Genomic DNA, 20,839 nt, shown 5'->3' with positions numbered 1-20,839 from the left:
TCTCTCAATATTTCTCTATCTGGAAATGTTTCTATTTTTCTTCATTTTTGAAGGATAGTTTTGCTGGATATGTAATTGTTTGTTAAGAATTATTTTCAGCACTCTGAATGTGTTGTACTGCTGCCTTCTGTCCTCTTTTGGCTCTGATGGGCAGTCAGCTGTTAATATTATTAGGGTTTCTTTGTATTGTTTATACTTGCTTTTCAGAGGAGGATTTTCCTATTCCCTCACTTGGCCATAGTCAGAATTCCCAGTTTCACTTTTATATTTTTCAAGCTATGAGTTTTATCCCCTTTCACCTTTATGAAAGGCTGTATACATATTTTTAATAATTACCAAAGAGCTTCTAGAAATGATTGATTTCTTTTGTTGCTTATACATTCTTTTATAAGCCCTTGATATCTAATTGATATGTTTTACAACTGATCTCTTACTTTCCTTGAGATTTCAAATATTTAACCAGGAAGTGACCCTCAATTTTAACTGTGTGTAATTTGTATTAATTGATTCAGTAAATATTTATTGGTCACTTGCCCTGTGCTAGATATATCTGAAATAGTTTGTTCAACTAAAAAAGTAACTAAGTAAATGAGCCTTTTGCACAGTGCCCTATGGTTTACAAAACAGTCTCACTGTAGCAGTCAGGATCATGGCAGGAAACAAATGGCTTGCTTAAATTGGGTAATTTTGGTTAATTTAATAAAGAGACCATTTACAAAAGTGTGGGCAGGGTTTAGGGAAATCAAGATGGGATTTTACTCTCTTAGGCTGCTAACAACAGCGAGCTATTACTACTTCTTGGCCTAAAGGGGAAAGGAGAGGAAGTGGTTACTTGGAGCCATAGATGAGACTGAATGTTGAAAGGGACACCTGACCGGAGCTATAGTCTTCAGTAGAACAACACAGGCAAGAACTCATGAGCTGACAGGGAGGGAACCAAGGGAATAAGTACTCTGACCTCACTATTTACCTGTCCTTAATCTTGGACTGAAGCCTTCCATTAACTAAACTCAACCAGAAGTTAGAGAAAAGGCAACTCGTTGATGCATTCCGTAGAGGTCAACCTCTGGAGCACAAAGCAGGAAAGAGAAGGTGGAGAGTGGATCTGGAGGAGCAAATGGAAGATATTTAGCTCACACCTTCATTCATTAATAAATCCCATTAATTCTGTCTACAAAAATGTCTACCACATATGTCCTTTTTTTCCATTCTCACAACCACTGTCTTAGTCCAGGTCTTGATCATTTCTTGATCATCTGATAGAAACAATCTCTCTCCTTTCAGACTCCCCTTAAATATATATTGCTGCTGGTTAAGCTGGAGTTTAGACCTGAGTCTTCTGACATCAAATTCTTTCCACTTTCCCCCACTCCACACACACATTTTTCAGAAATAAATGAATTGAAGATTCTTTCTTTTGTTAATCTCAAGTATAAAGTTGGAAAAAAAGCCTTTTCCCGATTTTTCAGCTCTTGAAATTCACATGTAGGTTTTTACTCTATCTTCTCATCTGTGTTTTTTTATTTGAACATTTGTCAAAAATTTTCAGTGGAAACATAAAATCTTGTTTCTTCGTTATCTTGGTCTTGAGGACCAAATGGTGAAATAATTTTGCTAGGCTAGGCTGTTCTTTGGTTGTTTTTGTTTAAAGAATTTGTATAGATTGAAATGCAGCTGCAAGTGTATTAGTGATTTTCTGTTGCTTACTTGTCAAGATTTTTATTGTTTAGATGAAAACTAGTATTTCAAAACCTGGCAGCATATTGACAAAAACAGAGGAGCACTTTGTGTAATTCTCTTTTTCAAAAACTACCTCTTTAAAAGACAAAGATTGCCTCTGCTACTTCTAGTCACATGTATTTCCAACAATAGATTTATTGACAGCTGTTAGATAAAGTTTAATTCTCTACCCTCCCCAGTTTATCATGGTGCACACTTTTCTGCTTAAAGAGAGGCAGAACAGGCTCCTGTAAGTAAACACACAATATGGAGGAATCCTAGGTGTATAGGGTAGCATTTGACCTTTTTTAGTAATCTGTGACAGGTGCAGGGATTTTTTTTTTAATGGGCTTAATTTTAGGGTGCAAACCCACCCCTTGAAACCAGGATTTTATGGAATTGCCTTGGAGTAAGGCCCCTGAGCTGAGAATGGACAGCTGAGCTGGATAATCCCTGAATCTTCCAATCTATGCTTATGGCTTAGTCTTCCTCAAGACCCTTCTTGGCTGCTGATTAGGAGCATAACAGAAGACGCATAAGCCTCCTTTCTCAAAAGAAAAAGTCTCTGCTAAAGTTTCTGCGCTTGGAATGGCGCATTGTTACAAATGTTTCCTGTATCATTCCTGGCAAACTCATTACCAAGTAATTGTGGCCCACACTCAAGTGCACTTCCTTTGGGACCAATAGCTGTAGGTAAGGAGGTGCTGCAAGCTGGCTGATAAGTTGTTGTTCTGAAAAGAACAGTGCTTTTTAGCAGAATGTTTGCCCTTTTTTTATATTGCCTCAGGCCTGTCTAAGACCCTTAAGGTCTATTTCTCATCTTAAAAATCCTCCGTAGGAAAACACAGTGTGTGGTTTAAGAAGATCTTCAAATTGCTTAATGTCTCTCTTTCTTTCTGTGCCTTTTTTTTTAATGACAATTATAGTTATGCTGGGTAATCTCCCTATCATTTTGCAAAATGGATTTTCCTTCTTCCAGTAATAGATACATTTTATCGACAATATGTTGAATATTTTATGAAGACTAAATGTATAGGGCAGGAGAGGTAAAAGTACTTTTATATGTATGGAGAGGAGGAACATTTTATGCAACTTGAAAATTACTTTGGGGCTAATAAAGCTCTCAAGATTTATTATTTATTCTTGCATCAAGGTAATTGTCAGCTTTGATTTGAGTGGCTATGCAAAATCGTTTCTTTTTTTTCCCTCCCTGTTGTGGTAGATATCTAATTGAACCATAAAATGGAGAGAGTTTCAGGAAACATCATTTCACCTTGGGGAATATGGTTATAGATATTAAGAGGTCAAAATGTTTAAGTCCGCTTAGTAGAACCTCTGTAATGTCAAATACTTGGAGTTTCTATAAGATACCTGCAAGTTGTTTCAGAAGATTTGGACTGTTGGTTTCCAAGATGGACTCAAACAAATTTTCTGTTAGTGAGCACTGCTTTTGATACTTACTCTGAGAAAGTAGAAAGCTTCATGGTTTATATATCTTTGTGACTGAATTGCAGTCAGGACAGCAGATCTTATGTTTGCTAGATACATGTTGTATTGTATCCATCTAAGATGTAGCATTGTCTTCCTCTTTCATAAAAATAATGCCGACCATATGCATTTCAAGAGATGTTTTTGAAATCTCTGGTTGGCTCAAATTTCTGCTAAAATATGGCAGAGACTCCTAGAACATTATTTTCAAGTAGTCTTTACTATATGGAATGAGATATTCCCTGGATTTAATGCTTTTATTTCAGATACAGAAATGATATTTCACTATTCTTCTAAATCATGAATTGTGATTGTCACACACACTCTAGATATGTCACAATGTTGCGCAAAGAAAAAATTAGTGGTTATTGAATATTGCCTTTTGAATGATACGTGGATACCTCAAACTGGACATTTCTAAAAAAATTTTTTTGTACCTCTTCACTTCTTGCACCACCTATTACAGTTAATGCATCACTATTCTAGTCACCAAGCTGGAACTCTCAACATGTCATCCTGAACTAGTCCCTTACTCCCTTTGTGGTTGATAGAAATTGATGTGGTTGGCTGGATGATATATGTTCATGCCCTTCCCCTACTGAGAACAGATTACATTCTTTTGATTTAGGAAGGTAGCAGATAACTAGGGTGAGTTATGGTATCCTGGCCACTAGATTAGTTTGTGGGGTGGGCATGTGATCTAAGTTTGTACCAATCAGAAGCTTCCGCACGAGTATTTTATTTTTTTAGATTATTGTAAATAGGGAGAGAGGTACTTTCTTGCCTTTAGGGTCACATAGCTAGAAGAATGTGATTTGGGGATTTTGGTGGCCATATTACTCCTTCATGTGGTGTAAACTTGTCTACAGTAGAAGAGAATTAAGTGAACAAACATCATGGGAGAGGGAGAGAGAATGTAGACAGCATTTAAATTCTCTGTGCCAGTCCCAGAAGTCCTTAAGAGTTGTGCTGCTTTCTGAAGTTTTTCTTTTGTTTCTGAGAGCTTCCAGTTTTTGCTTAAGTTAACTGGAGTTGAGTTTCTACCACTTGCAACTCAGAACGACCTGACCTTTGCATTGATTCAATCAAACAGATAAGTGAATTATATTTTATACATCTGTCAACATCCCCTTCTTTTCATTCACGCTGCCACTGCTTTGGTTTAGGCCTCTATCGTCTCATACTTGGACTCTGCCTGCCACTCCCTACCCCTACTCTGCCAGTTATTCTTCTACTAACCAAGCTATAGTTCTAAGCATTTTAACACATTACTTTCCTGTTTAATTGTCTTTAATGTCACCTTAGTCCAAATTTCTAGGCCTGGCTTATAAGGTTCTTTAAAATTTGACTACCTCATCTCCCATCATTTTTTTCTATATATATTATGCTCTAGCCACACCTAAAAATTGCCACTTTTTAATTATGCCAATCTATTTCTCATATGTGTGATTTTACACACATTTTCCCTTTGCCTAGAATTCTGCTTTCCCCAAATCCCAACCATATCAGTCCTGTAAACTTCTACTACCCTTTAAAGCTCAAATGTTCTCCACACAGAATTAATCATTCTCCCATTGGTATTGTTATACTTACTTCATTATATTTATAGTGATTTCTTTATATGTCTCTCTCTCAATCCCTACCAGCCTCCAGACTATTTGACATGAACTCAGCATGCATTTATTAACACTAGCTAAACTTAAAGTACTCCACCTAATGTTATGGGAGTGGCAAAGATTAATTCAGAGAGATACATATATTAACATAGATACATCTTTCTTGTAAGGTTAAGTATTAGCCCAGAGCTTCACATATATAGGAGTTTCATGTGATAAAGTCCTTTATATTCTGAAAGGAGGAGAAAATGGTGCTTTGCTAGGAAATAATAAAAGCAAACATTCAGTCTATAGCACTAAGTAACAAGAGTTGCCTACTTTCATCCCATAAACTAGATTAGGTTCTACTATTGTATGCTTCTAAGATACCAGGGGTGTATCCCTCCTTCATAACTCTTATCACACTTGAAGTGATTCAATTAATGTTTATCTTCTCTATGAGAAATAAGAACCCAATGGTAGGGACGTGTCTGTATTATTCACTGTCATAACCACAACAATAATTATATGTTGGCCCATGGCTTATACTCAATAAATATTAGTTAAGTGACTGTTTCATGAAAGATAGGAGTTGGTTAGTTTACTTTCCAAATGAGAGAATTAAGATATTTCATATATAACTTTTACCTGCTTTCAGGAAGTACTCCTTAAACTTCCATTAGAAATAAGAGCAAAGGAGAGTGACTCACATTGTTTGGGGTCAAGAATGTGATTTCTTTCATGAATCATACTATTCAATCCTCCTTTCTTGGGCTACTTACTGAGAATACTAAAGTCCCAGAGAAAAAAGCCAAATGGGAGACAAAACACTGCCTTATTGCTTGTTGGGCAAATCAGTGACAGACCTCTTACCCTCATTCCTATTCTACCCTCACTCCACTGACTGGCAGAAACTAGACTTTTCTGGTAAGCACAGTTGACTCTGAGGGTTTTGCCTGGAAGCCTAATGGGTTATTCTGCTTCCTTCTCACTGAATTTCTGCTGGTTTCCATGCATATAAAAGACACCATATGCACATGGTCTACTCAGTAAATGAAAGATGAATTTCGTGGAGGTTAAGTAACTTTCCCAAGGCTACACAGCTTAGTGACTGTTCAAGCAAAGACTTGAAGCCATGTCCGTCTGACTCACTGCTAGAATCCTTAATCACTTTGCTATCCGATTGACATTATAAGTGAGGAATAAAAAAGTGATATGAGAAGATGATGGAGAAAGATTAATTTTTGGAAGTCATCTTGGAAGAGGTGGTGGCTGAGCAAGGCCTTAAAGGTTTCGATGAACAGACATGGATGGTGAGAGGGCTCCAAACTATGGGAATAGCTTGAGTAAATGTGCCAAGACAGTTTATGGTTGTGGAACATTAAAGAAAACTGTGTATAAAGAAGCAGGAGCTCCAATGGTAGATAAAATTGCACAGGTATCTAAGGGCCAAATTCTAGAGGCTTTTTGTGGCAGGCTGATTTTGCATTTCATTCTTTAGGTGGTGGAAAAGCCATCAAAGGCAATTGGGCCATAAAAGAATGGAGGGCTTGATGTGGTTAGATACTATAAGCATGAAGGCCAGTTAGGAGTTTGTTGCTACAAACTAAGGGAGAGAAGATTAATTGAGAAGCGAGAAAAGGTGATATGAGAATCTTTTCAGAGTTGCAGTAGACAGTAATCCTGCCATAGGCCTAAGGTCACAAAGGTAGTCAATGATAGATCCAGAGCTATAACCAGGTCTTCTGACTGCCATTCTAATCAATAGTTTATCCACTTAAAAATATGTGTCAGAAAGCATTTTTAATCTTTGAAGAAGAATGACTTTGAAAATATCACCCAACCTTCAAATCTCTATTTTTATTCATCATTGTATGGTGAGATATAAAGCATTAATTATTCATCATGTATTCAATGTTTAATTTCTGGTTAATAGCTCCTAATATATTTCAAGGAAATCATCTTGTTTGCTTACTTGGAGAATCAATTCCTGTAGATCAAGATGAAAATATGCTCTCCACTCTAGGAGTCAGACTATAGCTTTCTTTATTTCTTAACACCACAGAAGCACAGGGCTGGAAGCCAAGGCTGTTCTAAGTTTTGTACGGCCTGAAGCTTATATAATTTCGGAAGGTCTTCTTTAAGAAAAATTGTACAAATTATGAATATAAAACTATATCTTCAGAATAAGAAAGGAGATCACAATAAGTTATTGGCAGCTTGTGGATTCAGGTTCCTTTCTGCTGAAATCTCTTTAGGCTATTTGCCAGAAATGCTTCAAAGAAGTGCAGCCTTGCTTTCCCTTCCAAAGATAACTCTCTGTACCTCCCAGCCTTCATAAGAGCCCTTGTGAGCTAGGGACCTTGAAGCTTAAGCTTCGTTTGCTTCTTAGTAAATCCACCACTGTTGGAAGGAACCTTTAGTTATCTAGTCCAAACCTACCAAATCATCATCCAACCTTTTCTTCAAGTTCTATGTTGATGATTAACTCACATCTAAGATGGGCTCACGATTCTTTGATGAAAGGAAATTTCAGTGTTACTATTTTTCATAAATGTTACCAGTTTGCCCCTTCTTTCCCATGAAAATTAATCAAACATTTAAAAAAAATTATCAAATGTGGAAGAAGAGCTTATCCCTTACAAACATCTGTGGATTCTATCTCTCTAATACACTCCTTCCTCTAACTGCTTCATGTGAGTCCTCATTAATTCTTGCTTGATCCATTGTAATATATTCCTGTGTATTATTATTGCTTCTATCTCAACCTTTATCCAAGTCTCTGATTTTTATCCTTATACTACCCCTAGATAAATCTTTTAAAAATGAAATTTGATGTGCTACTCTTTTGCTTAAAATCATCCAATCCCCATTTCCTTACCCTAATCTACCTCTTCAACCTCCTCTCTTGGCACTCCTTGCATTACTAGATCCTGGTCATACTGGCAATTCCCTGGCCCAAATTTCCTGTCTCATTGCTCTGTGCTCTTTCATATAATGCTCTTTCTGCCTTCTCCCATCTGACATCTGGAAGACTCCTACTCATCCTTCAAGTATAACTCAAGGGTCATTTCTGTTGACTCTTTGCCAGCCTCCCAACCCTAAGTAGGATTAGGCTTTTTCACTTCTATGTCCCTATAACACTTTTTGCATATTTTGACTATAATTCCTACTCTGTTTTGTTACAACTACTTATTTGTTAGTTTCCCTCAACTGATTGATAGCCTTTATCCCTATTCACTACTTTTATCCACCAGAACTGTTCTCACTCCTCTGTATGTATCATCACATTTAATCCTTACAACAACTTCATGAGTTTACAATTGGAACATTGGAGGCACAGTATCTAGTCCAAGGCCACATAGCTAGTAAGGAAAGGAGCTGTGTTGTGAAGCCAGGAAGTCTCATTCCAGAGTTTGTGATTTTAATCACTATTATATACCAACAGATTGGAATCTCTAGTGAATAACAGAATGCCTGCTATATAGCAAGTGCTCAATAAACATTCAGTTATTGAACCAAGGAGACACAAGATTTCTTTAGCTTCTTTTGCTAGTCAGAGTCTACTACTGCATTGCTGTATTTGGAGATACTTATTGCTGGGGTCAATGTTTCTTTTGGTTTCATTCTTAGGGAGTGTGTATTTGAGGATATTCATGCAATATCATGCATTTTTCAAGTTTTTTCTTACTTTCAGCCTTTTCTGGAGGAAAAGCTAATTACGATCCTGCATTCTGGGTGATTATTTAAACATAGGTACTGTATACAACAGTGATGTAAGATGACAATATTGATTTCTGTCCTTTTGCCTTCCTACTCTTTTCATCGGGCAAACACACAGCTTTAAAATCTTCTTTTTTATGGTGAAACAAGATCACAAACACGTTTTCAGGAAGAAGTGGATTTACTGAAGAGAGAGAGATTAAATCCTTCAGGGAAGCAGGCACCATTTGGTAAATCGCCCTGACCAAGGCTCTAAATGATATCACAAAGAGGTCATTTCTCTCACATGGATGAGCACTTTGTTTTCTGAAAGGATCTTCCCCACCTGACTAGTTAAATCAGTATGGTTATTTTTCTGTAGAAGGTGATATTTTGGAATAGGCTGGACAGGATGAGGAAGCAAAGTGAGGTTCTTATTTTTCTTCTTTGTTTCCAGAGGCTCCTCATCTTTATTTAGTCTTTATTTATACAAGATAGTCTCTTGTATGATTTGGATTTCTTTCTTTCATGGAATCATATAACTGAACGAGGCCTCAGAGGGTCAATTGCAAGGACCCCTGATTCCCAATTCACCAGTGAATTGAGCATTTTAATTCAGAATATTAGTTACATGTTGTTCCTTGTCTACTTCCTAGATACTTTAAGGTAGTTTTCAGTTTAAATTCTCTTATGTAAGATAAGAGATCTGAAGAAAAAGTAAATTAATAAAACAGATCCCTTTAGAAATCAGGAAGAGAAATACATTTTTACATAGCTTTTTCTTTTTTGGAAACAGAAAGCTTACATATTTCTCTGTAGAGAGAGGTTGTGGGGGAGCTCCTTTATATTCCTGGAATAAAGAAGAAAATACAACCAAAATGAAGAAAAATAAATACCTCATTATTCTGGAAAATCAAGTGAACTATATAACATAAGTTTTATATAAAAAATTAAACCAACAGGGCCGGCCCGGTGGCGCAAGGTGTTAAGTGTGCGTGCTTCACTGCAGCGGCCCTGGGTTCGCTGGTTCAGATCCCGGGCGCGCACCGACGCACTGCTTGGCAAGCCATGCTGTGGCGGCGTCCCATATAAAGTGGAGGAAGATGGGCACAGATGTTAGTCCAGGGCCAGTCTTCCCCAGCAAAAAGAGGAGGATTGGCAGATGTTAGCACAGGGCTGATCTTCCTCACAAAAGAAAAAAGAAAAAGTAAACCAACATTTAAAGGGCAAGCACATATGCTATTTAAGTTGACTGACTTCTCAAAATAACTTTCAATGGACAAACATAGAAAAATAAAATAAATTTTACAGTTTTAAAGATCAATTATTTAAGGTTCTTACAGTTTTTCTTTTTGACCAGTTTATGTTTCTCTATTGTAAATATAACAACAATTCACTTTTACACAGCATTTTATGGTTTCCTCTGGGAATTTCTGCATCATAGCACTTGATGCTTTGAATTGAAGTGATCCACTTACGTGGTTCTTTCTCCAGCTTGACTATAAGTTCCATGAAGACAGGGACTGATACTCATGTTTGTATTCCCAGTGCCCAGCACAAGGTCTGGAATGAAATAGACCTTCAAAATGCTGCTACAATGACTCTGTCATTTATATTACTTAACAACTTTGGGAGTTTGCTTTTATTTATACATTTATTCAACAGATATTTATTGAATAGTAGTTTGGGCTAGACAGGTGCTGGGGATACAACAGTAAACAAAACAGAAAAATATTCGTGAGCTTACATTTTTATCAGAGGGACAGAAATAAACAATACTTGTAATAAATAAATAATTTTTATTGTATGCTTGAATGTGGGGAGTGCTGTGGGAAAATTAGGGCAGGTAAGAGGTATCAGGAATGTGGGAAAAGAGTATTTTGCAGTATTAAATATGGTGGTCAGATTGGCCTCATTGAGGAAGTGAAATATGAGCAACAACTTGAAAGAGGTTGAGGAGTCAATCCATGTGGTAAGAGAAATATAAGAAGAGGGGAAAACCATTACAAATTCCTTAAAGATGAGGGGTGCCTGACATATAGAGAAATAGTAAGGAGGCCAGGTGCTGTGAGAATAGTAGGAAATGAGGTCAGACAGATGAAAGAGGGACAGTTAATATAGAATCTTTTAAAAACTTTGGATTTTACTCCGAATGATTTTGAACAAGGTGTGACATGATCTCTCTTATGTTTTGGAAAGATTACTTTGGCTACTGTGTTGAGAATAGAATGCAAGATGGGCAAACAGGGAGACTAGTTAGAAATAATCCAGATGGGAGAAGATAGTGGGCATGGATCAAAGTGATGTCTGTGGAGGTAATGAGAAGTGGTTGGATTTTAGATATATTTGAAAGGATTCCTTGGATTAGTTATTCAGTATGAAATTAAGAGAATACTAAAGGATGATTCCAATACTATTGGGCTTAAGCACTGACCAGGTAATTTATATACATGATCTCATTTAAACTTTATAATAATATTGTGAATAAAATATTTTTATCTTCTTTTGACATATGAGAAAACTGAGGTCCAGAGCAGTTAGGAGATTTTCCCAAAGCTTCAAAATTAGTAAGTGGCAGAGCTAGGATTCAAATCTATGTCTGTCTAAGCCTGAGGCTTATGATCTTTCCAATACATGAGAGCAGAATAGATAGTCTCCCTTAAAATTTGTAACTGCGGCCTTATGCCACAGTTTAGGGTTTTAAATTTCCACGTTACTTGACCTAGTGCCATCCTCCCAAAATGAAAAATTAGTATAAAAACTATTTACAAGTTGGAGATATTCCTGGGATATCTGGAAGAACAAATGCAAAACTGCAAAACCCTGAAGATTCATGCCCTTGATACTGATAGCACAGGGATTCTTACAGGTAAAGCTCCAATATAGGTGAGATGGAAATAGAAAGTTATAAAACACGCAAGGAAACAATCTAGTGTGGATGGAAGGTAGAAAACTCAACAAATACTAGGATTAAATTCCTAGAACTTCCAAAGAGAGGGTAAAAGCACATTTGTTTAAAATGGTTAAAGACCTAAAACAGGGACTCAAAAACTCAAGAAAAGATACCATAAAAAACAGATCATAAAAAACATGTTTATAGAAGAACCAAGTAGAACTTCTGAAAATGAAATACATAGTCATTGAAATTAAAAACTCAGAGGTTGTGTTAAATATCTGTTTAGACACAACTGAAGAGAGATTAATGAAGTAGAAGACAGATCTGAGACAACACAGAGATGAATAGAGATGAAAAATATAGAAGAGAAGTTAAGTGATAATAAAATGAGAAAGACAGGAATCCCAGAAGAAAATTACACAGAGGCAATAATAAAGGTAATAATTTATGAAAGAAATGAATCCTCAGATTCAAGAGGTACAATTCCTGAAAAAAGTAAGTAAAACTAAATCCTTCAAATCAACTGTCCCCAATCTGTAGCAGTGAAACTGAAGAATACTGCAGATAAAGGGAAGTTATTAAAAACAACTAGGGAGAAAGAATACTTTAAGAGGAGTGATAGTTCTAAGGTTCTTGAATTCTGAGTGGAGGAAAGTGTAGATATTTAAATTTACACTTTGTTATGTCAAGTATTGATCTTAAAACTTGTTAAGTACAATAACTACTAGAACATAAATAGAATGGAACCTTCAAAATTGGTAGAGATGAAGAAGAGAAATAAAGAATACCTGATTGGTGGAAGAGAAGACAAGAGAAGAAGGATAATAAAAGTAGGATTATTAGGAAGAAGAAGATGTTAAAAACTGGACGACAGTGTGAAGATGGCAGCATAGGCAGACTCTGAACTCATCTTCTCCCACAGACCCAATGAATTTACAACTACTCTTGGAACAGTTACCCCTAAGAGAGAACTGATAACTGGATAAAAAGAATCCACATGAAAAGGGACAGTGCTGACTGAGGTGGAAGAGGCAGAAATTACTTTCTGTAGAGAAAAATGCCACCTTTCAGCTGTGGTGCTTCACGGATGGCTGGGAACAATCTTAAGGTATGAAGCCTTCCCTGGAGGAGTGGGGGATCTGAGCCGTGGAGTGTTACCACAATAAGCACCTTTTGGACTCAGCACAACCAAGACAAGTGTCATAATACCTGGTTTTGCTGGCTATTAACTACAACGGGGAATACCCCCAGAAAAGCTATTGGACATAAAGGAAAAAAAAAAAAAGCCTGCCCTTAAAGAGCCCAAGCACAAATTCACTCATTTTGGAAAGCAACCTAAAATCATCAGAAAGAAAGGTGCACAGTCCATTTTTATTCCCTTCTTATTGATTTTACTATATTTTAAAATTTCTTTTCTTAGTGGTTGCCCTAGGGATTACAATGAACTTAATTTAATTGCCAGCAACTAGTTCAAATTAATACCAACTTAATTTCAACAATATACACATATTATACATATATTTATTGTCATAGAAATTACATCTGGATACACTATATACACTTCATACAGATTTATAATTATTCCTCTATGTGTTTATTTTTTATATCAGTAAACATAAATATATTTATTTTTTATATTTTCCCATGTAGTTACATTTACTGGTGCTCTTTATCTCTTCAGGTAGATTTCAATTATTTTCTATTGTTCTTTCATTTCAACCAGAAGGACATTCTTTTAGATTTCTTGTAGGGCAGGTTTTTTAATCTGATAATGTCTTAGCTCCCTCATTTTTGAAGAAAGTTTTTGCTATCAAATTCCTGTTTGACAATATTTTATTTCAGCACTTTGAATATGTTATCCCACTGCCTTCTGACCTCCATGATTTCTGATGAGAAATCAGCTGTTAGTCTTATCGAGGATTGCTTGTACATGTTGAGTTGCTTCTGTGTTGTTGTTTTCAAGTTTCTTTTTGTCTTTCGTCTTTGGCTTTTTGTGTGGATCACTTTTTTTTTTTGGAATGTCTTGTAACTTTTGATTGTACAATGGACAGAATGGATGATACATTTTAGATAATGGATTCTATTATCTTCTTCTGAAGTGTTTTGTGTTTCTTGTAGAAGGCAGTTCAATTGCTGATCACTTCAAGGTTGATCACCTTAAACTTCTATAGTCATGGTTTTAAATTTTATTGGGGTATGTCTGTTAAAAGTCCTAGGTATTTCCAAACTGTTCTAACTTGGGTCCAAGCTTTGTCTCCCATGGAGATTTATCAGGGCTTGGTTTTCAGCTTTATTATGGAAAATAAAGCTTTCTCTAGTACATGGTTCTTATTGCTAAGAGATGTCCCTTCTGGTATCTCAAGAAGGTATTATGCCTGAAGTGTTAAAAGTTCTCCTACTCTGGCTATACTCCCAACACCCTTCTACCCAGTCTTGCTTCATCTCTAGTATATCTTTTTTTCTTTCAACACTGTAGTAAGTTTTCTTTGATATACCTAATGTAATTTCACCTTGAGTATATGTTGCCTAGCCCTCAGCTACAGACTTAGAGGAAATGATCCCAGAGTTTTCTGGATTACTCCCTCACTACTACCACCATGTATAGTTTTCTCCTTTCTTATGCCCCGCTCTACAGATTTTAGCTGCTTCAATAGCCTCAACTTTGATTTCTGTATCCTCAGCTCACAGGATCCCTTTAGTTTGATTGGGATCTGGTTTCCCGCCATAGATGGGAAATTTTTCCTGGATGGAGACTCAGTGCTATTATGGGAGCTCATCTTATGTGTATCTCTTCTTTCAGGGATTGTATGTTGTATCATGTTGCTTATTTTCTAAGCGTCTGAAAACAGTTGTTTCATATATTTTCCCAGCTTCATAATTCTTTTCAGTGAGGCTAGTTTCTTAACAGTTACTCCAACATGACTGAGCCAAAAGTAGAGATGATGCTTTTTTATAAAATACTTTTTCTGCTTTTAAGGAGTTGATCACGTTTGTTCTTCATTTTGTTAATGTGATTATTTGGAATGATGATTTTTAAATGTTAAACCAACCTTGCATTTTTGTAATAATCCCAACTTTTCATGATCTATCATCTCTTTTATACATGATTGGATTCAATTAGCTAGAATTTTTTTTTAGTGTTTTACATCTAGTTTTATGAAATAGATTCATCTATATGTTTTCTTTTTTGTAATATTCTTGTCATGTTTTAGTATCAGTGTTATCCTGGATTTATAAAATGAATTAGGCATTTTTTTTCTTATTAAAGAGTTTTTTGAGATTGACTATCTTATAAGTTTCTAAGCATTCAGAAGTGAAATCATCTGGGATAGGAATTTTCTTTGTGGGAGATTTTTTTTTTTTTAAAGATTTTATTTATTTATTTTCCCCCCAAAGCCCCAGTAGATAGTTGTATGTCATAGCTGCACATCCTTCTAGTTGCTGTATGTGGGACGTGGCCTCAGCATGGCCGGAGAAGCGGTGCGTCAATGCGTGCCTGGGATCCGAACCTGGGCCACCAGCAGCGGAGCCCGCGCACTTAACCACTAAGCCACGGGGCCGGCCCTGTGGGAAAGTTTTAAGTTAAGGATATGGTCCATTTAATAGTTATCAAGTAATTCACATTTTATATTGCTTCCTATATCAGTTTTAATAAATTGTGTTTTTGTAAGAAATTGTACATTTCATTTACTTTTCAAATGTATTGGCATGTATAGTTCACTATATGTTCATTGCTTTTTTTTTGCTTTTTTGATGTATAAGAGATCTGCAGTACTATTCTTTTTAAATTCTTGATATTAATATGAGTTTTCTTTCTCTTTATTTTTTCTAGATGAGCTTTGCTGGAATGTGTTAGTATTAAAAGTCTTTTTTCAAAGAACCAGCTTCTCACATTTTAAATTTTCTATAGGGTACATTTAAAATTTTCTTTGATTTTCTCCTCTTTTCTTTATTATTTCCTTCCTTCTACTTTTTTTGTTTGAAAGTATTGCTCTTTTTTTTTAGTTTCTTTTGATAGAAGCTTAGATAATTGATTTTCAACCACATGTATAAATCAGTGAAAATCAATCATCTACATCTATGTATATGTGTATATAAAAATTTCCATCTTAAAATAGATTTATCTATATCCCACACATTTTCTTTTTTTCTTTTTTTTTTTTGCTATTTCACAGGTTTTTATTCATTTATTTTTTCCTTTAATGCATAATTAATACCTTCTTGCATCATTACATATTTTTCTTCAACACCTTTTTAATGATAGCAGAGTAGTGTGTTGTATAGATTCACCAAAGTGTGTTTAATCATTCCTGTTATTAAATATTTAGAATACTTAAAATTTTTCACTATTATCTATGCAGAAATAGAAGTACAATGATGTACACCTGAAATTTTTACAATGTCATAAACCAATGTTACTGCAATAAACAAAAATAAAGTAAAAAAAAAAAAAAAAAAGAAGAAAGCCTTTCTGAAGAGCAATTTGGCAGTATACCAAACACCTTAAACTTTTTCGTATCATTTGATCTAGAATTCCATTTCCAAAGATATTTATATAAGGATGCTCACCAAAGCACTGTTGATAATAGTGAAAAATTTTAAGTATTCCCACACATTTTCATTGCCATATATTGATTATAATTTAGTTTAAAATACTATCACTGTGATTTTAAAAGAACATTTGCAGTTTAGTATAAATTCCTTTGAAATTTGTTGAGACTTGCTTTATGGACCAACATATGATCAATTTTGGTTAAATGTGCCATGTGCATTTGAAAAGAATACACATTCTGCAGTCCTATAAATGTCAAGTGTTCCATAATTAGAACTAGGTATCCTTTTTAATCACATTTTCAAATTGTCTCAATCCTTTTTGAATATTTTCTTGGTTTTTCTCAGTTAGTGGTATTGGTGTGTTAAAATTTCTCACTGTAATTCTAAATTTGTCTCTATCTTCTTTTTTTGTCAAATTTTACTTATATATTTTGAATATCTATTATTAGATGTATATACTTTTAAGATTTTTTTTATCTTCTTGATGGAATTACCCTTTTTTAATCATGAAATATCCCTGTTCATTTCTAGTAATGTTTCTTGATTTAAAGCCTATCCTTTCTGATATAAATATAGCTACTTTAGCTTTCCATTTGATAGTCCTTTCCTGTTATAACTTTTTCATTCTTTTATTTTCAGTCCTTTTCTGCTCTTAAATGTAAAGTTGTCTTTATAAGCAATATATAGTTGTTTTTTTATCTAGAATAAAAACTTTTGTCTTTATGTGTAATATTTAGTCCATTTACTAATATATTTGTGTTTAAAGTCTAAATCTTATTTTTTGTTTTGTACTGTCTTATATTTTAGATTCCTATGTGCCTTCTTTTCTTGCCTTTCATATAAATGGAAGGGAAGCAGATGATATAGAGGTATTGTCAGCTTATTTTCAAATACCCGTTTCCAGAAGACCATAGATTGACACTTTGTTGAAATATTACAGGTAATATGAGGAAAGCATTGTTTATGCATACACACAGAGAGGATACTCCTCATAGGAATGGTGAAGAAGGTCGAGAGAATAGTTGTATAAGACCAAAGATTATATACTATTATTATTTGAGACTGTAAACTTAGTGAAAGCAAAGACCATATCTGTTAGATTTACTATCTGTTCTCTTTTACAACACATAGAATGGTAACGTTTTGAATGAATAACTGATTAAATAGCTGAATAAATGAATTGGCTGTAGCTATAGTATATTCCAAAGAACAACCCAATGGATTCAGAAGTCTTTATTTCAAGGTCTTGCCTTGCCTTTAAAGCATGAACTTAAGCAAGCACTAAACATTTCCGAATCTCTGTTTACTCATCATGGCATCATGGTGAGGCTTTAATAATAAAAAGGGTGTCAAATCATTTTGAATTTTTAGACAAATATGGTACATTATTATTAGGTACTATATGCAGCAGCAATTTTAAGACATGCTTTTGTTTATCAAACCCCATTTATAGTGTTCTAGAATTAAAAACAAAATAAAAATCTTCTTTCCTTCAAATGTTGAAATGCACATTAATATTTAATTTTTCCTTCATGATCTTTTAGAGGGCAAAAAATAGTGGCTTTTTATTTTTTGTTGTTTTAAGAATAGCACTTTTACTAAGCATTATAACTTATAATGTACTTTCAATTTATTTTATCTCTATATTCTTCTAACCAGCTTTGTTAGGTAGAGAAGCTGTTAGTCTAGTGATTACAGCCATATTGCTTGAATTCAAATCTCAACTCTGACTCTTACTTGCTTATGTGCTATATAACTTTGGATAAATTATTTTGTATCTTTGTCCCTTACTTTTCTCATATGTAAAATGGGGATAGTAATGGTTCCTACCTCATAGGGGTTGTTGTGAGAATTAAATAGATTAGTACACCTATCATTTAGGACAGTATGTGGCAGGTGGAAATGCTCAGGAAATGTTAATTTTTTATTAAAAATTAATGTTCATATTAATTATGTATATTAATTAAAATTAATTTTCATATTAATTAGCCTAGAGATAAATATTTGTATTTCTGTTAACACTTTACTTTACAGTTGAGGAAACAGAGGTTAGACGAGGTTAAGTGAATTTTCCAAGGTCACTCAGTGAATGGCAGAGCTAAAACTTGAGCCTAGATCTTCTGATTCCATGTTCAGTGCTATTGTGTACTAAGTATTCTACCCTCTGTGGCATAGGTCTTAGTAAATATTTTTGGATGATGATAGTTGAAAGGACCAATTTAATGGAGGAATTTCCTTGGGAATTCTAAAGACAATTGGAACTAGAAAAATTAAGATAAAAGTTTTTGGTTCTAATTAGTTCATGTTTATACTTTCGTATCAATGCATTTTTTTTTCAATGTGTGTATACTTAACTGGAGGTAACTGATTGTTCTGGTTCTAGAAGGAGACTAAGACTGACTTCTCAGGCCAAATTTTAATGAGAGCTGATAAAATCACCCTAAGGTTAATTGATATGGTTTTGGGGAGAGGGTTATCTTATTGTCTTGGATCACTGCCTGATCAATCCTAGAATCAGGCAGCCAAAGAATGTTACAGATGAAAGGAACCTTAGAGGTTAGATAACTCAATATTCTCATTTTGCAGATTAGGCCCTGAGAGGGTAAATAACTCACCCTTTGTTGCATAGTGAGTCAATTGGGCTAGAATTCAGGTCTATTGATTCCCAGGCTAGTACTCCATCTATTACAACACACTTGGCGCTCAGAAAAACAAGTGCCATGCCAATAGAACTAGTAAAAGAAGTAATTTAAAACTTTGGTGCATATAAGGTTAAAGTTCAATTCTGAGTGTTCGTTTGGAGGAAAACACACTAGAGCTCACTTTAAAGCAGGATATTGCTGTGCTCTTCAAGTGTAATACAATACTGACTTCTCAATCAGTTGCTTTGCTGCTGTCTATAGTCATCTTTACTCTTCTTTAGCTATTGATTATCTGGTTTGAGAATTCATCAGACTCGTTGCTTTTCCTTTTATCCCATCCCACTGTTAACATTTTTGGCAATTCACTGCTTGTTAGAATATCAGTCAGAGAGAAGAGAGACAAAGAATGGAAGTCACATGTAAGTTTATACAGTTTTGATAAAACTGTTAGTTCTGTTGATGGAGAAAATGGAAATTGATTTCATGGTTGTTTGTGAGTTTACTATTATTATGCTTATGTAGCAACTACTTCTAAATTTTGTTTAAAATTTTACTCTACATTCTTTAACATGTTCTGATAGAAGTTTGGAAATATACCAAACACAGTGCAAATTGCATAGCCTTGTTGTGAGAATTAAATAAGATCCAATATGTTAGAGGTGGTTTGTATACCATAAAGCTTAATACAAAATACATAAGGCATTATTGTCCCCATTTCTCAAACTAGGAAACTAAACTTTGGTTATGATTCTTACTTGGTTTATTGGGGCTTGCCACATGCTCCATGGAGCATCCCAATCTGCCAAAGACATTTGTAGCACAAATGAATCTTCTGGGTCATAAGGACGGTAAAAGCTGCTTGCTCCATAGCCTGGACTAGCTGCAAGTCTCCTCTTATCCTGGAGTGGGGTGCATTCAGAATTGGCAGCCTTACAGACTGTGAATGCTGAACCTACAAGTACTGAAGGAAGACAAATGTCACTGTCATAGCTCATAATATTTAAAAGTATGTACTATTGAGCTGCATGAACTTCTGTTAAAACCCAATTCTCTTAAATTTTATTACCAGGCAACCTTGGACGGGTGGACCAGGTCTCTGAGTTTGAGTATGATTTGTTCATAAGGCCGGATACCTGTAACCCACGCTTCCGAGTCTGGTTCAACTTTACTGTTGAAAACGTGAAAGAATCACAGGTGAGAGAAATACTCTAGTGGATACTTTCAATGTGGTTTTGGTAAGAAGATTATTTTCATTTTAGGAATATCAAAATAATGACTATATTAGGAATATATTTTTGTATATCTACAGCAATGATATAGTTTTGTTTCAAGAGATATAGAGAAATAGGTATAATATGCTGACTTTTGTTATCTGATGGTTATTAATACAAATAGATTATCTGAGAAGAAAAAGTGCCCTTTACTGATTGAAGCATTAGCATGATATGCTTGGCTTTCTTGAGGGACGCTATAAGGAGCCACAGGAAGTGACTTGCTATTATGTTTATTATAGAGTGCTGTTCTCTATATTATTTCTTCTTTATAAACACCTATGAGGGCCATTTCTCACAGGCCTCAGTTTTAGAAAAATCATTTCTTATCCTATACAACAAGGTGTTTTTATCTTGAAAATAATGTAATTCTTGTAATTCATCCTATTTTCCCTTTGCTTTGGCTGCTGGAAAACTCAGAGTGAATTTTACAGCCCTCTGTAATTAGGCTGGAAAACATTTTTGCTTGTGTTTCTGTGTACTAATTTTTCTTTTATTTTGATTGTATTAGTCTGTCTTTAACTGTGATTTCTTCATCTACATTTTCTAACCATGTATGTTTTTATAATCCTGTTCAAATCTGTTTTGAATGAGAGAGAATATTGATGAAAATAGAACTAAATATATATGCTTTGAACAAACATTAATAAAAATCTAATCCTAAGAAATCAGTTATCATTCTTGTAGATCATGATTGAGACAGCTGATCCTGGAAGATTCTGCACAAACTCTGTACACATTGTTGGGGAAGAGGGAGAATTCCCCCTCGCTCTTTCCCTTAAGGGTCTTATGGCTGGCCAAATAATTAAAAAGGCAGGTTAGCAGGAGAAAATAAAACAAAGTTTAATAACATGTATACATGGGAGAGACCCAGGGAAAGTGAGTAACTCAACAAAATGGCAGAGGTTCTCATCTTAAATACTATATTCAGAATGACAAAGGAGGATATTGGGGGTGGGAGGAGTCAGCTAT

General features: G+C 34.9%; 1 protein-coding gene across 1 annotated transcript in view; it reads left to right on the top strand.

Annotated features, from left to right (window-relative positions):
• The window catches only part of BEND5 (BEN domain containing 5), a 1,066,878-nt gene that overhangs the window by 193,402 nt on the left and 852,637 nt on the right, over positions 1-20,839 (top strand). Inside the window, exon 3 of the mRNA XM_058552360.1 lies at positions 19,666-19,790. Coding sequence (XP_058408343.1) covers positions 19,666-19,790 — 125 coding nt within the window. The remainder of the gene's footprint in view (positions 1-19,665; positions 19,791-20,839) is intronic.

This window comes from Diceros bicornis, chromosome 13 (genome assembly GCF_020826845.1).
Source record: "Diceros bicornis minor isolate mBicDic1 chromosome 13, mDicBic1.mat.cur, whole genome shotgun sequence".
NCBI lineage: Eukaryota > Metazoa > Chordata > Mammalia > Perissodactyla > Rhinocerotidae > Diceros > Diceros bicornis.
The sequence above is the reverse complement of the archived record's forward strand: the minus strand, read 5'-3'. Positions and strand labels throughout refer to the sequence as shown.